This window comes from Nannospalax galili, unplaced genomic scaffold (assembly GCF_000622305.1).
Source record: "Nannospalax galili isolate Female #2095 unplaced genomic scaffold, S.galili_v1.0 scaffold968, whole genome shotgun sequence".
In the NCBI taxonomy this organism is placed as follows: domain Eukaryota; kingdom Metazoa; phylum Chordata; class Mammalia; order Rodentia; family Spalacidae; genus Nannospalax; species Nannospalax galili.
Window position 1 is genome coordinate 1 of NW_008357132.1, and position 17,653 is coordinate 17,653.

The 17,653-nt window shown below is 42.6% G+C and overlaps 1 protein-coding gene across 1 annotated transcript in view; it reads left to right on the forward strand.

Moving 5' to 3' along the window:
* Positions 1-2,207: 2,207 nt before the first annotated feature.
* Positions 2,208-17,653, forward strand: part of Ero1b (endoplasmic reticulum oxidoreductase 1 beta) — a gene marked incomplete at its 5' end in the record, with an annotated part of 36,980 nt that continues 21,534 nt past the window's right edge. The window contains 4 exons of the mRNA XM_008855062.3: positions 2,208-2,312; positions 5,632-5,673; positions 7,036-7,118; positions 12,305-12,378. Coding sequence (XP_008853284.2) covers positions 2,208-2,312; positions 5,632-5,673; positions 7,036-7,118; positions 12,305-12,378 — 304 coding nt within the window. The remainder of the gene's footprint in view (positions 2,313-5,631; positions 5,674-7,035; positions 7,119-12,304; positions 12,379-17,653) is intronic.

Sequence of the window (17,653 nt, forward strand, 5' to 3'; positions counted from 1 at the left end):
AGCATGATGTAAATTTCCATGCTTCCTCCTCAAATATATTTTTAAAAATTTTATTTTTTTGTGTGTATATCACACAGAACATCCCAAACCATCCAATTCAACTATACACCTACTTCCCAGATGGCACCCTTCCATAGCCTCCCTCCCCCCACTAGAGCCCTTATACTCTGATATCCCTGCTACTGTCTGCTGTGTTGTCTGCACCCCCAGTGATTCCCCACTACTAGTCCATCTGGTGAATCTACCCAGCCTATCTAGAGGTGCTTGTTTTAGAAAGGTCAACTGTTCCTCATCTAGCAGCAATCAGTTGTCAATATTCCTTTAGATAAGATTGGGGTCTGCTGTTCATTTTCCCAATTCTATGCTGAGTTACTATCTGGGAGTCCCTTGGGCTACCCTGGCCAACAACTCAAAAGAAGGTATCTCCTATCTGGCATTGTTGCTTGTCATCTAGCCTTTAGCTATATATATGGACTCTTAGAAAACTATATTGGCCCCTTTAATCTTTGGTTATACTTTCCTTTTGGGTGTTTAAGGTTGTTTGAGGATCTGTTCCTCAGGGTCACATGAGCTTGGGAGGAGCCCCTGGCTCCTTTCTTTTACCAGTTCTGCCTATGTGAAGGTAAGTCAAAGGTCCTACTTGACCATGGCTGGCTTCGTTTGGAAGCATGGAGGAAATGATTGCTCTGTGTTGACCCTCCTATTTGTAGACTGGACGCTTTTTTCAAGTCCATCTCGTGGGGTCTCCTTTATCAAGAGGACAGGTTACCCACCATAATTACAGCACATTTTGGGAGATGTTCATAGTCCCCTGGAACTAGTCGACCTAGGAGGGCAAGGAGCAAAAACCGTCCTTTATGTCCCTCTCACTAAATTAGTATAGGCCTCAAAATATGTCTGTTAAACATCCAAGAAGGTTAGTTCCACCAGTCTGGTACTTTTAATTACCCTGTGTCATGTAGATAAATCTTGGGCAAAGACCACTTGTTCTCAGATAAACCTTACTTAGACATATATTTCTTGATCTGCTATGTGTAATTTGTCAGTAGGTTGTAGGAGTAATATGGTTCCCTGTGGTTTTCAAAACTAGCTAGGCATTATTTATCTCTCGTATTGTTTCACCCCTCCACTATAGTTTTCCCACTTAAGGTGCCCCCATTTCCCCCCTTTCTCCCTTAATAATACCCTTCTTAGCATCATCTTTTTAAAAGGACCTGGAATTTAAAACGATTTGGTTCTAGGAGCCACATATGAGGGAGAATGTACATTGTTTGTTTTTCTGAGCCTGAGTTACTTCACTGAGTGTAACAGTTTCCAGAGGACCTGCTGTTTTTGCGTTAACTTGCTGGGTGCAGTGTTGGTAGGAGGAGGAAACCATTGCATTAGCTTAGGCAAGAGACAAGTGATCAGTGCAGGTGGTGAGAATGTAACTAGAGCAAAGGGGAAGAAAAAATGGGGCGAAGCAGAAAACTTGAATTTTGTCTTGGCAGTGTATCCGTAAGCCCCGTCGGACTGCCATCTTTCCTTTAGGTACAGAATGTGGAACTCTGTTTACCGTGTGACCACTCCGTTGGCCTGCCTCTCCACTTCTTTTTTCTCACTAGATGGTGTAACTGGTGGTTCTCAGCTTCCAGCACCGTCCAAAGCTCGTGATTGCCTCAGCAAAATGCACACCACCCACCTTTCATCCTAAAATACAACCCCTCAGAGTCTTCTGTCCAGCAGCTCCACTATTATAAAACTCTGGATTCTTCTTTGCAATAATTTGTTATGAAATAAAGCATGCAAATGTTTGCTTTCTCCAGGAGATTTCAGGTCTAGGGGAGGAAGTTCTCCTTTGCCTCCCCTTCTCCTTGAGACTTGCTTAGTGTCTTCTGGATAGCACACTCTGGCTAAGGGAGTGAATGTACAAGGGAACCCTGATGGTAAGGAGGCGGCAGGGATCCTGGGGGATGATAAAGCCACCCCTGAAATGCCCCTATTAACAGCAGTGCTTCAGATGAGCACTGAACTTGAATGTTCCTCTTTTTCAGTGCCAGAGAATTAATAGCCATTTGTTTTAAGAATTAACATTTCATCTGGGTGCTTGAAGAGCTGCGGTGACCTCATGTCTGAACTGTGTGTGCCAGAGAGGGTCAGGAAGCTTTTCCTTCTCACCACTGCACAGATGTTGGTGCCTTCTGTGACTATCATGTGTTCACTAATGCTGGTTTGTTCTTTCTCTCAAGGTTAATCTGAAGCGACCATGTCCTTTCTGGGCAGATGATGGCCACTGCTCAATAAAAGACTGCCATGTGGAGCCCTGTCCAGAGGTACAGCAAGTAGAACTAGAATAATGGGGGACGTGCTTCTTCCACACCTTAAATCAGCATAGGGGCTTGTCAGTGTCGGACCTACCGGCAGATCCATGCGCTTTCAGCTCTTAGCACCAGACTCTGGAAGGTCTGCTCTGTATTGCACTAGATGGGTTCAGGTATGCTGGTGTCCAGTGGTATTAGTGATGGGGTGTTAAGTCTGCTTCAACAGTGGAAGGAAAAGGCCAGTTGTAGGATCGGACCCACTGTTGGCTTTTATTTAATGCTACATTGAATCTGTATCTTGTTTCATAGGTGGAAAAAAATTCTGGATCTTAAATTTCAAGTTTAGAATGGATATTTCAGTGGGAAAATTTTAGGCTTAGAAAAATTTTCATGTGGTCTTACTGCATTTAAAACATTTTTAAAAATTTATTTTGTATGTGTGTAAGTACACCAGTACACCATGTGCTTGCATTGCCTGCACAGGTCAGAAGGTGTTGGATCCCCTGGAACTGAAGTTATGGACAGTTGTTAGTCATCATGTGGGTGCTGGGAACTGAACCTGGGTCCTCTGCAAGAGTAGCCAGTGCCCTTAACTACTGAGCCAGCTCTGTAGCCCCTTACTGCTTTTTTTTTTTTTTTTTTTTTTTTTCAAAGAAGAAGGGTATAGTCACAATTGGGCTTGTTGATGGTTGTGCTCATTCATTAAAGGAGGGCCAAGCAGGGAACCTGGACCTTCACCTGAGTTTCCAGCCACTCTTCCCAGCCAGCTAGTCCAGCCTTGAAAGACAAAATAAAAATGAGGAGGAACCCAATAAAGGGATGCTTTTGGAAGTCCTTGTCAGGAAACTCCAGTGGACTCTCATATGAACATTTGAAAATTGCCCTGTTCTGACTTTTTTTCTAGTTCCCTGTCTAGAACTTGTAATGTTAATTACTCTTGCCTTTACTTCTCCTTCACATCTCCTATTCACCAGTCAAGGACTTTCTTCTCCCCTTAGAGACAAGAGTTATACAATTTGGGAGTTTTTTAGATAGACCCACTGAAGGGGTACTCCAGTTGCCTCACCCTGCGTCCCTGTTGAGCATGGAAGAAGCCAGAGTGGTCTGTGTCCCAATTGTCTATCTGCAAGTTGAGTAACCTCTTCAGAGGATGGTATGATAAGAATAGGGTAGGAATTGGCTAGGCAGTTAGTGTAAAAAGACCTCAAAGAAAAGTACCCAGTTTCTTGGCTAAAAGTCGCAATGTCCTTGGGGCTCTTAGCAACATACTCTGTTCCGAACGCCAAAAATGACAAAAGAATTTGGGAGCTCTTATCTAATCCTTAAAAGATTTTAGGGTTATCTCTTCAGAGGGAGGAATGTTGGAGGGGAGGGAGTGGGCATGGATTTGGTCAAAACACCTTATATGCATGTTTGAAATTCTCAATAAAGTTTTTGTAAAAATTAAAAAAAAAAAGGGTACAGGGGCTGAAGAGGTGGCTCAGTGGTGAAGAGCGCTGGCTGCTCGTGAAGAGGACCCAGGTTCAATTCCCAGCACTCATATGGCAGCTAACAACCATTTGTAACTCCAGTTCTAGGGGCTCCAATACCCTTTTCTGACCTCTGTAGGCATTGTTCAATACAGGTACTCTTACACACATGCAGGCAATACACTCATACATGTAAAATAAAAATAATATATTTTTAAAAAACAAAAAAAGAGAAAGGGTATATTTATGATCAAAGGAATGTTCTTTTGGACAAGAGAGAGAGAACACATAGGCACAGGTGATAGAATCCACAGCTTGCACAGCTAGCCAGGTACTCTGCCCCTGAGCTGTCCCTCGCAGTCCTGAGACTTCAGTACTGACATAATTAGGTTCTTCTGCAAGCTAAGTTTATTTCACTTCTTGCTCTTCTTACCAAATCAGTCTGTTTTGTGGGCTTTAAAATGGTTTTAAAAGAGCAGCTGGCCCAGTGTTGTCCTAAGCAGAAGATTCTTTAAAATGATCTTCAATTTTCAACCAGAATAAAACATGCATTTAAAAGTGTTTTTAATTTGAAATGATTCCAGACTGGCGGAAGAGTTGTAAGAATAGTACAGAGGAGCCCAAAGACTGGTCTTTTTGAGAGAGTCTCCCTGTAGGCTCAGCTGGCCTAGAACTCACTATGAAGACCAGGCTTGCCCCATACTCACCTGCCTCTGCCTCTCAGGTGCTGAGAATAACACAGTGCACCACCACACCCCATAACCTTTAAGACCGCACTATCTGACTGTTCATGCTCTTCCTGTTTGCTTCACTCTCTCCGTCTCCCTATTTCCTGAACCATTTGAATGTATTACAGACGTGATCCTTTAGAAGCAAGACTTTTTCTTAGATAGCTGTAGCAAAAGTAACAAAATCAGGAAATCAGTGTTGATACATACTAACCCTAACTGGTAGAGCTTGGTCAGCGCTGTCAGCTGACTGTGTGCTTGTGCTTTACCACTGTTCGAGTCCAGCCAGAACTGAATACTGTGCTTGGTTGTCCTGTCCTTTCAGTCTCTCTGGATCAGTTTTTATTTTTTCTTGTGGTGCTGGGATCAGAACTCAGGCCTTAACACACGTTAATAAGTAAGAGCCCTGCTACAGAGCTGCGTCTGCTCTGCCTAGTCTTAATCAGAACTGTTCTCTTACTGCTGAATATTAGGAGTTCATTATTTGGCCACACTTGTCTAATTCAGCTTTGATGCATCCTCTTTGTGTGTGTCGGGGGGGGTATTCTGGGAGATAGGGTCTTACCCTATAATCTAGGCTGACCTTGAGTTGTTGGACTTTTCCAGCTTCAGTCTCCTGAGTGCTGGGATTGTAAGCATGAACCACAAGGCCTGGCTGGCTCATAACGTGTTTCTAAATTGAGTGTTTAGTTAATAAGTTAAAATAATCAACTATTTGCTGTCTACAATGCATTATAGCCAATTTTGTGTTAAACTACTAGTAAGCAGAGGTAGTAATTTGAGTAATAACTCACAACAGGACATGGAACGTGGCTCAGAGGTTAAGAGCACTTGCTGCGCTTGCCGAAGACCTGGGCACCTACATGGCTGCTCACAGGACTCTGTAGCTCCAGTTCCAGGGGATCCATTGTCCTTTTCTGGCTGCTGCTGGCACCAGGCATACATATGGTACACGTACATACATGCAGGCAAACATGCATGCACATAAATTAAAAATGAACTCGCAGCCTAGGAGATGGGACACATGCATGGTTAGAGTTCACTCTTTTTCTTCCCTTCCCTTTCTTTTCCCCTAGTGGTAACAGCTGTCCCTTCTTACTATTTTGTAAGTAATGTTATTTTTCTTCTTTTAAGAGTAAAATTCCAGTTGGAATTAAAGCTGGGCATTCAAATAAGGTGAGTGACTTTTCTTAAACATTTCTAGTTTGTGTAGTTGTGTTTAGTACTTACACAACTGCCTAGTGAGCGCAGTAAAGCCAAAATGGAGATGCTTGGCCTGAGAATTCCTGCTCCCAAGCAGAGAGCTCATGGGTGCCTAGCTTCTTTAGAAATTACTTCCGTTCGTGGATTGTCTATCTAGAAGATCTCTAAACTAGAGCTGTAGCAGCAGCGTCACCCACTCACCAGGTGCTTCATCCACAGCTATGTTTAATCCCGTTTAGCAGGTCTACCTGTTAGATACAGGATTATGTTGTACAAAGACAATAATTGCCAGGATGTTTTGACCAGGTACTTTGTTGAGGTGTTCTCTGCTCTCTCCTTACAAGTGGAATGTTTTTAGCTCCCAGTTTGCTCTCATTTTCCATTGCTATATGTACACCATGAGGGTCCTCCCCTTCCTCTCATGTGCTGTCTCCTGGTTCTAGCCATCTCCCCACGTATTGTGCTCACGTTGATGTATTCACTGTGGTTTCAAGGCTATAGCAAATGACGCTGTAGGAAGTGTTGAAACCCCTGAGCACCTCCTACCTCACCCTGTTCTTCCTCTTCCCCAGAGCCGCTCATGTGGTTCTGCTGTTACCACTATGTATCTGTCTAAAAGCAACATACTTTTTAGTGCACGTGGATCCACAACACAGTAACATGTAGATTATTTTTGTGGAAAATTGAAGACAATATTTACCTGCATTTCTCGGGTTAAATATTTTTCAGGGCCTTTTTACTCATCTTCTGCTTCTGAGCGTCTTTCTCTGTTGACATGCGCACATTTTGTGCCTTTGCCCTCACATCTCTTTGATGGTCATTGTGTGGCAGTGACACAGCAGCCACCCCCTGCTGTGAACTTTTCAGTGGTTTCCAGCTGTCTGCTCTCGCACTGGTGTTCTTGTTCCTTGTCTCATTGTGTGCCCATGGAAGTTTCCCTAGGAGAGTGTGCAGAGCTAAGATGGCTGGACCCTGGGTCTGCCAGTCTCAGCATGTCAACATGGTGCCACGGAACGTAAGATAGTTGTAACTAAAACCAAGTGTTGCCTTGGGATATGATTCTAGCTATAAGACTGCAGTTTTAAGGATTTGTGCATTTTTATAACACTAGATGCGTATTTATGTCAGCACTCATGCTAATTGTTCAATTTTTAATGCTTTACTTACTTAGTGGGTAGAAATTCATGCCTCATTTTTAGTAGTCATACCTATGCTAAAGATTTTGGTTATAGGATGTGTCTATATTTAATGAATGTTATTGACAGATTGTTCTGCTAATGGAAACTTTAAAAAAGATGGTAATTATCACTTCACTTCTTATGAACTTCCTCACAGTACTTGCAAGCAGCAAATAATACCAAAGAACTGGAAGACTGTGAGCAAGCCAGTAAACTGGGAGCTGTGAACAGCACATTGAGGCAAGTTTGTTGTAAGAGCAGTGTCTTGTGTGGTCTCCCATCAGTTTTTGTGATTTGGGCAGAACATGTTTGCTAACCATTGCGTTTTCAACTAGTAAACTTTTAAAAAGAAAGAGTCCATAATTCCATAACCTTTGCCTCCTCTTGGCTGATTTGTGCTTAAATTGTTAGAAATTATCATCAACAATAAACCAGTTAGAACGCAGAAATGTCAGAGGTTACTCACCCTGCAGTGCCGATGGTCCGTTCTTAGCACCCTGTGGACAGGACCTTGAGCTTCCTGCGCCTTCTGTGATGGTCATGAACCCTGAGAGCTGCCACCAGTGTGATTCAAGTCCCAGTCTTTCTCTGCTGACTTTCTCCTACTTGTTTTACACAGAAGCACGCTGCTGACAGCCAGTGTAATCCAAAAATAACCTCAGATCACACAGCATAACGTGATCGAGTGCAGCTGCAGTCCGGAAGGCAGTATTTCAGAAACTCCTCTTTGTTTAGATTTGTATGTGCGCTGTAATTGCTACCAATGTGAAGCTAACAGCCTTTATTGTATGTTTGTTACACAAAATAACAGCCTACTAAAGAAAAGTCTTAATACACAAATGCCACATTCCATGTCATATTTGTTTGTAGTGCTATGGACTGACCCAGGGCTTCACTCATACTAGGTGAGTGCTCTATCACTGAGCTATAGCCCCTTTGCCTTTTATTAAAAAAAAAGAAACATTGTGGATAAATTTAAAATACTGTATACTCTATACTCTGTTCTCTAACCCTGTTTTCTCCTTTGTCTTTAGAGGTGACTGCTACTGTGAATTTGGTATATAGTCATCCATGTTTTTGTCCTTATCATATATATTTATACTTACATAGTTTTAGTTTTCCTTATATACATGGTGTAGTACTACATTTAAAATTCTGCACCTTCTTAAGGCAGGGTCTCACTATGTAGACCAGACTGTCCTTGAACACACACACGCTGTTCCTTTCTGCGCTGGGATTAAAGGCATTTTTTATTATGCCTGGAAACTTTTTCTTGATTGTAAATTTGCTTTTTAGGTTTATTGTGAAATAGATTTGTCTCATTCTTTTTTTATATTTTTTATGTGTATGAGTGTTTTGTGTGCATGTATATAAGTGTACCTAGGTCATGCAATGCCCAAAGAGACTAGAAGGTGGGAGTTGGATCCCCTGGAACTGGAGTTATAGACTGTTGTTAGCTGCCATGTGGGTGCTGGGGACTGAACTTCAGTCCTCTGGAAGAGCAGCCAGTGCTCTAACTGCTGAGCCAGCTCTCCAGCCCTTTGTCTCATTCTTTAACAGATAGATGTTTTCATCATGTAATGTGGTGTTTCACTTGCTGTTCCCTTCCCAATGGACATTAGGCTCTTGTTTTGTTTTTAACCTCTGGAAGCCATGAGCCTTCCTGAATGCTGCAGCTCTCTCACTGGCAGTGAGCAGCTTCTTCAGGGATTGTCTCTCAGAGCCAGTCTTGGTGTTGACCCGTGGCCTTCAGAGTGCCTGTGCCAACGTGCGTTGTCTCCAGGGCAGAGGACTTGTCTTCCCCATTCTTCAGAAGCTACAGTGTTTGATGATTCTGAACTAATGTCCCACTTTGTTTAGCCTGCAGTAGTGACAGCTGGTGAGCTGGAGCACTTTTTTCATCTCTGTATCTGGCAGCTGAGTTTCTCAGACAGTAGAGCATGAGAGGGTGGCACGTTCTGATTGAGTGGTTGGGGAAGAACCAAGTCAAAACAGGACACTCGAGCCTGGCTCTGAAGACGGTGAGGAGCTGAGCTGTCATATGGCTGCCTGGTAACCTAGGTGACTGAAGTATTAGTGGAGGCCACTGCAGCTGTCACACAGCCATCAAGGGCCAAGTAGTAGGAGACAGAGTCAGAAGATGCCAGGGATGATGTCAGAAGGTGGAGTGTGTGCTGAGCCTTGCAGGCACTTGTGATGAATACTGCCTTTAACCCGAGGGAAGGAACAGTAAGGGGAGGAGCTGGAACATAGGAGCAAGGTGGGTGCAGGAGGTCCGTGTCACAGATGAAGGTGCTGATCCATCCAGGGCACAGGCCCTGGAGCGGGACAGGCGTTGGATGGGTGATAGCGGTGAAGACAGTTGGATGTGTCTGCGGATAAAGCGGCAGGGCTTGCTGAAGGATTCAGTCTGAGTCATGAAAAGGCCAGCTTTCTGGTGACTGCAGATTTGCCCCTTTAGAGGTGGAGCTTCCACTTACTGAGCTGGGACCTAAGTAGAAGGAATAGGTATGATGGAAAACCAGAGTTCAACTTCAGGCTTCATTTTGAGCTGCTGTGAGAAATACCTAGTTGGACATGTGAGTAGTCTGGGATTTAGTCTGTGAATATTGAACAGCCATAAACCTGAGCTAGATTCCAGAGTAGAGAAATTGCCTAGGGACTAGGCTTATATCCTTGCAAGTCCTGGGGTAAACTGCCTGTTTGTGTTCTTTCTCATTTCCCCTTGAGGGTTGGGTTTTTAAGTGATTATTGATTTGTAGACATTATGTATATTATTTCTAATCCTTTGTTACAGAAGTTATTTGTAACTTAAGTTTACATGTAATGTGCAGACAAGACAAATGTTAACTATGTAAATATAAAGTTTATTTTTTTTACAAGGTGAACTTACCTCTCCAACCATAATCTAGAATGATAATCTAGAATAGTACATCCTTGTTACCCAGATTACCATGTGAATTTTTCTAGCTGTTACCACCTTCCAGAATTCATCATGATTTTGAGTTACATGGGCAGAAATTAGTTTTGCTTATTTATATAAATGGAGTAATATAAATATATTCTTTCTTTTTTTGAGACAGGGTCTCAGGCTAGCCTGCCACTCATGATCCTCCTGCCTCCGTTTTCTCAGTGCTGGGATTACACAGGTATGGGGCACTACACCCAGCTTGTACCCTCCCCCTTTAAAATGTATATGTTCTTGAGCATATATATACTTTTGTATTGCTACATAATATTCCATCCTACTATTGATAGCTGGATGCTTTACACATTATAGCTATTTCAAAAACATGTAGGTAGTACATATATGCATTGCTAAGGAGAATATTTGTAGAAGTAGAATTAAGTACTGCCTAATAGTTTCCCAAAATTACTATAACACATTGCATCATCTCTAGTAGTATACAACAGTTCCTATTTCCAGGCCAGGGAGACCACTCAGCAGATAAAAGCACTTACTGCACAAGCCTGACAACCTGAGTTTGATCCCTGGAACTCACATAAGAAGCCAGATGCAGTGGTGCACATCTGTAATCTCGGCACTACAGCAAGATAGGAGGTGGAGACAGGAGGATAGGCTAGAGCCCAGGGGCCAGCTAGCCCAGAATGTGTAGTGCAGTAACAGAAAGAGCAACCTCGCCTCAAAACAAAGTGGAGGGAGAGAACTGACTTCCAAAACGCTGTCCTCTGAGTCCACACCCAACCATGGCATATGCGCACGCGCACACACACACACACACACACACACACAAAAAAAAAAAAAAAAAAAAAGGAAAGGAAGAAATCCTAGTTCTGCAACTCCTGGCAATTGGTCTTACAATTTTTAAACTTTATTTTAAGGTATATTGATATGCAGTGCACAGCACATACTGAAAGTAGACATGACTTGATGTGTGGCATAAATTGAAATCACAGTTAAGACAATCCTTATGTCCATGCACACTTGCCACCCTGTGTCCTCATGTCTCTGAAATCTCCATGTAGTCTCTTCCCTGAGTCATGGAACATCTTCATGAAAGCATCAGGTTAAAACCAAGCTAGTGTTATATAAGGAGCTTTGCCTTCCTCTCACACACTGACTTCTTGAAAAGCTGGAGTAGAGGACCTCAGGTCTTCTGGCTTGTTTATGAGTCCAGCTGTGACAGTTGTTAGCAACTGGATGAGGTCTTTTCTTGCACAGTGGCTCCAGGTGAGCATTAGATGAAATAATCAGCAAAGCCGTACTAGCAAGGTTGCTCCAAGAAAAGGGTCACTGTGAGCCCCTCACACTGAGAGCCATTAATAGGAATTTAACTCAGATGGACTTCTCTGTTTTCAACATAAGGTTTATCCAAACTCAGTAGTTCTATCATTTTACTAGGTCTTAGGTTTGTTGTTTGTTTCTGTTACATGCACTCCAGCTGAATAACCTGTGATGTACATTTTTTCATTATCTTGTGTGAAGTTTTATCTTTCCCTTAAAAAAAAAAAATACAGTGGGGCTGGAGAGAGAGGGACGCCTGCATACAGATTAGAGCTTGGTGGAGGTCAGAGGCAGTTTGAATGAATGTGGTTGGTTGTTACTAGTTCTTCAAGTTAGAAATCATTACCACAGACTCTTAAAAATGTGAAGCGGAGTATAAAGTGAATGGGAAGCCACAAGAACGTGATTGGTGACCTGAAATATACAATTTGGACTGGGAGAGGGAGAACGTAGTTCTTGTCGTGCATGCTAGCCCACACCTGAAACCCCAGCATTTGGGAGGAGGGGGCAAGAGGGAAGTTTGAGGCCACCTTACGTACCAAGACCCTGCCTCAAAAAAGCAGGGGTCTGTTGGGAGTGTGCTGTACACCTTTAATCCCAGTGCTTGGAGGCAGGTGAAGAGAGCCCCTTTGAGTTTGAGGCCACATACCAAGTTCCAGGCCAGCTGGGGCTGCACAGTGAAACCGTGTCTCAGTAAAAAACACAAACAAGGTTGGAGATGCAGCTGACTTGTAGGAGTACTTGTTGGCATGCAGGGTTTGATCCTGAGCAGCATAAACATATAAATGAAATGTAGTTCTTTGTATTTGGGGTCCTATAAGTATAGAAGCAATTTAAATTGTTCTGAAAAGTAAATTGAATTCTTCAGGAAAAATAAAAATTAACAAAATTTGTATGTCCGTTGAAATGATCACCTTGATTTTTGTGTTTACTTGTTTTATGTATGTGTAAATTAAAGTAATTATTTAACTGGGGCTAATAATTTTAATGTAGTTAGAAAATTTTAAAATGATGCATGTAAGTTTGTGTGTTTTTCATATACTTGTTTTATTATTCATTTAACTGCCATCAGAGTGTGACATAAAGAAGTGATCCCTGGCTTAATTACATGAGTATATAGTGTTAGAATTTCAACTAAAATTTAATTGCTTTTCTTTGGTTTTATTCCTCCTTCCCATAGTAATCAAAGCAAAGAAGCATTCATTGACTGGGCAAGATACGATGACTCACAGGATCACTTCTGTGAACTTGATGGTAATAAAATAAGCTATTGCTTATCTGAGTTACAGCTTTAACACTAGATTTTTTTCTATGGAGAACTTCCTGTTCATAATGGCATTAACTGAAAGACTGGGGCCCTGTGTTAAGTGTCTTAAATATATTATTTCTGTTCTTTACAGCTGCCTTAGTAGATGTGTACTCTTCAGAAACCTGAGTCTCGACAGGCTAGCCCAAGATCACACAAGAGGAAGTGGCTGCGCCTTGATTCAGTCCTAGATCTGAGTCCAAATCCTGTTACTTTTTTTTGAGGGGGGGTCTTTTTGAGACAGGGTCTCCCTGTAGCCCCAGCTGTCCTGGAACTCACTATGTAGACCAGGCTGGCCTTGAACTCACAGAGATCCACCCACCTCTGCCTCCTGAGTGTTGGGATTAAAGGCATGTGCCACCATGCCCAGTTCTACTTTTTTTTTTTTGGTAATGATTTTTCAGTTTATTTTTATTTTGTGTGTGTGTGTTTTGCCTTCATGTATGTAGATGTACCACATGTGTGTAGTACCCATGGAGTCCAGAAAGGGCATTAGATGCCATGGAATTGGAGTTAAAGGACCATTGTTAGCCACCATGTGGGTACTGGGAACTAAACCCAGGTCTCCTGCAAGAGCAGCCTGTGCTTGTAACTGCTGACTCATCTCTCAGGCCCCCAAATCCTGTATTAACATTCCAGTATGCCATATCCTGTGGGCCTGCACTTGAAACCACTCAGTTCTAGTTCTGTGAATGTGGTATGAAAATATTTATACTGGAATTTGCTGGAGGTCTCAACAGATTCCTGACAGTGCCTTGCAGCACCGGCAGATGGCTCTGATTTGATTTCTCTACAGCCTTCTTTCCAAGGGTACCCTGGAAGGACACAGACAGGACACTGGCCACCACTTTGCTGAGCAAAAGAAAATGGCAGCAATTCAAAGTTGTTGATGTGCATGAGAATATTCCCACAGTGTTCAGCAGGCTGAGATCACTTGTTTGGCTTCTTGCCACTTTTTACTTTGGTGGGTTAAACTCTGAGTGGTGGGAGAGACTGAGGTTTAACCTATATAGTTGGAAATGGACAGAAAAAACTTCATGAACTCATGAGGATCTAAAGGATCTAAGGTGGTCGCATTGCTTTCTAAAGGCTTGAAAAGGATTCGCAGCTAGAACTGTGCTGCTAACCCACACTGTAGTGGAGTCAGCTACCTTGGGTATCTATAGGATAATAAATCAAGATGGGTACAGGGAGATGGGAGTGTTACTATGGCTTATTTCAGCTAGGGAAATTTTAAGACACCTAAGCAAAAGCTGGATGTTGTGTCATGCACCTTTAATCTCAGCACTGGAGAAGCAAAGGCAGCAGACCTCTGTGAGATCGAGGCCTACCTGGTCTACGTGGCAGGACCAGGGTAGCTGGTCTACGGGGAGACCTCTAAAAAGGAAAGAAAAAGCTTGAGCAATATTTTGGGGGTATCTGGATATACCAGTGTGCAGTCCAGAACCACCCCTGATGCTGTGCCTGTAATTGCCAGTCTTATCAGAGGATGCTGTTGGCTGGCACCGTTCCGCTTGAGTGCAGGCACAAGTACCTACCTGTGTTCTTTCATTTGCTCTTCGGTTGGCATTCCATTTATACCCAGTGCTTAACACCACGATCACCTCTTGAGTGTGGTGACACATGCCTTTAATCCCAGCACTTAGAAGGTCATCCTGCTTACATTGCAAGTTTAACGCTAGCCTGAGCTACATAAGACCACCCCCTACCCCTCAATAAACAAAAGTCACTATAATCATTTCTTTCCCGTTTCTTTTTATGTATTTAAGTTAAAAAATGATCATGGTTATTTTGTAGACTTTCAGTTGAATGGTTTCTGTGAATGCATATTACTCTCAAAATAGGGATTTCATTAAAATGCCATTAGGGCCAGGAGTTGGCTCAAATGGGTAACGTGCTTGCCGTGCAAGTATGAAGACATGAGTTTGCATCCCCACTATCCACGTAAAGCTAGACATGATGGACCACAAGAGATCTAGTCAATCAAGGTGGAAGGGAAGAACCAACAACCAAGCTTGTCCTTTGACCTCGACAAGTACATTGTGGCACACACACAGAGTGTAAAAAATTCATCCCACTTCATAAACACATACTACATCCTATCAATCTGCAGGAAAATAAAGGTTTTTTTTGTTTTTTTTTGTTTTGTTTTTGGTCTTTTTGAGACAGGGTCTCCCTGTAGCCCCAGCTGTCCTGGAACTCACTATTGTAGACCAGGCTGGCCTTGAATTCACAGAGATCCGCCTGCCTCTGCCTCCCGAGTGCTGGGATTAAAGGCGTATGTGCCACCATGCCCACCTTAAGTTTACTATGCTACTTGATTGATGGGATGAATTGATATGCTAAGTTAACTGTCATCAGTAGTGTCTTTAAAAGATTTATTTTTAAATTTTTATGTGGATGTGTGTATGTCTGAGTGTATACCACTGGTGTGCAAGTCCCTCAGACCAGAGAGGTCTTGATCCCATGAAGGTGAAGTTAAAGGCATTTTGAGCTAACCATTGTGGGTGCTGGGAACTGAACTCTTGTCCTCTGGAAGAACATGAAGCACTCAACCTCTGAGCCATCTCTCTGACCCCAATATCAGTAGTGTTAACTATTTTTAAAAAGCATTGGTTTCTTAAATTATAAAAATGGAAGGCGTGTCCTATAAGAATTTACATGATGGGACTGGAAAAATGGCTCAGTGGGTTGCAATGTGTGCTATACTTGCAGGGGACCTGAGTGCAGATTAAGCAGCTCACAGCTGCCTTTAACTCCAGCTCCAGAGATCTAATGCCCTCTGTGGCCTCTGTAGGCAGTTATACCCTAACCCCACCACAGACACATGTTTATGTATAATTACAATTCAGAATCTTTAACAAAAAATTTTATGTGAAGTCATCTTTTAAGGTTTTCTTGCACGTATATGTGTATATGATATGCATGTTTATGTGCATATATGTTCACTTGTGTGGACACATGTAGGAATTCATGTGGGTTCATATTTGTGTGCAGGCTGGAAGTTGGCATGAATGTCTTCCTTAGTTGCCCTCCATTTTTTATTAAGACAGGGTTTCTCTTACTGAACCCAGAGCTCACCAATTATGGATAGTATAGCTTGTCCCAGGACCCCGTCTCTGCCTTCCAAGTACTTGGGACTTCAGGTGGCCACTGTGCCTGCCCTATTTCTACACGGCCTCTGGGGAGTCAATTACACTTGCTGGGCAAGTGCTTTATCCACTGAACCATCTCTTTAGTTCTACTTTAAGATCTTTAGATTATGAATGTAAAATACTTGGGAATTTTAAATAATTTTGTGATAAAGCCATGCTGCTTACTGTTCTGGGTGGTAGTGTTCATCTGCACCCCAGTCATTTATACCTGTGATCCATATTATTGTCAGGTTTCAGGATCATTGTTTAGATATTCCTGATAACATAACATCAGTGTGTTAAATTAAAAATCTAAAGAATGTCCACCCTTCAGTTTATTTCTAAAAATACCTATATGCCCATTTCTGCTGTTCTGTTAATGCTGTCTCTTTGGATGGAAAGGAGCCCTGTCGGTCAAAAACAGTCAGTTGTAGATAATTTAGCAATTTAATATCCATGAAGGCAAGCCGCTTTCTCTGGCTGTTTTGGTTGCCATTTTTATGCATGGGTAACCTATTCCTTTGGTGGTTGGTTTTGCTCAGGTAGCGTTCTTCGGAGCTGCCACTCCCATCTTGTATTAGCATGGGAGCTACTTGTCTCAGATACCACACTGCTAGTTTCTGTGCATCCAACTCCACAGCTCCCTGACTGCATACAGTGTGTCATTTATAATAGTGGATCAGTTTGCTATCTGACTTCTCCAACTAGACTGTGAGTCACTCTATGGCAAGGGGTTGGTCTTTCTGACTCAGTACTGTAATTCTTTGTGTCTGGACTAGTACCTGAACATGGAAATCCCTTAATACATACTTGCTGAAGGAGTAATTGGTTCATTAATAGCCTAAATAGGGCCAGGCATGGTGGCGCATGCCTTTAGTCCCAGAACTTGTGAGACAGAGACAGTCTCTGAGTTTGAGGCCAGCCTGGTCTACATTGCCAGTTTCAGGCCAGCCAGAACTCCATACTGAGAACCTGTCTCAAACAAAAATGAAACAGACGGGAGAGATGGCTCGGAGCTTAAGAACACTGGTGGTTCTTGCAGAAGACCCAGGTTCAAATCCCAGCACCTACATGGCAGCTAACAACTGTCTGTAACTACAGTTCCAGGGGATCCGACAGCCTCTTCTGTCCTCTGTCAGCATTGCACGACACGGGTGCACTTACCTACATGCAGGCAATGCATGCATACACATAAAATAAAAATAATAAATATTAAAAACAAAACAAAGTCTACATAGTGTGATGGGTGCAGCATGTTCATTAATAAATTTAAAATAGTGAGCTAGTAGTAGTTTAGGTAAAATGGGTGATGTGCGGTAGACTCAATCCAGAATCTTAATGTGCAAAAACCCTGCATTGTGAGCTGACCTATGTGTGCTGTATATTAAGAAATATGTGAATAAGAGACAGGGCAGAATGTTTGGAGCACTAGAAAATGAGGCACAGCTTTATAGCACTGATAACTAAATCAGGACTGTGCAAAGGGGAATTCATTTTAGAAACATGGTGTATTTGAGGAGGAGGAAAACACATTCATCCAATTTGATGAGTTCCCAGAATTAGGAATAATGGAATCCTAATCTTTGAATCATTCATATACTATTTAGCCTGGTCAGATAGAAAGGATAGCTTTGTAAAGGGAAGCAGAGAAAAGTGTCATGGGGGAGGGGTGCGGGCTGTGATCCACACCAGTGTAGAGAAGTTAGTTTCGAGTGAAGCGTGCGAAAATCAGTGTCATAGCTGGCTCAGGAGGAAGGTGGGCCTCAGCACCAGGCTGCTGATTCAGGGAACTTGGGGCTTCACTCACTCTGGATGGCAGGAAGTCTTTACCAGTGCAGGTCAGAGTTTGACAAGATTTTTCAGTAAATATACAAATGATAAATATTTGGGGTTTTGTGGTATCTGGTGTACTGAGGGCTTCCAGGTGTGAAAGCAGCTCGTCAGCAGAACCCACTGCGATTCCTGGACCCTATCCTTCCACAGTGAGCCAGAGGTAGCCATGAGTAGAGCTTGCCAACCTCTTATAAGTTTGTGACTTGAACATTCAAAGATTGTTAAAATTGGGGCTGGAGAGATGACTTGGGTTAAG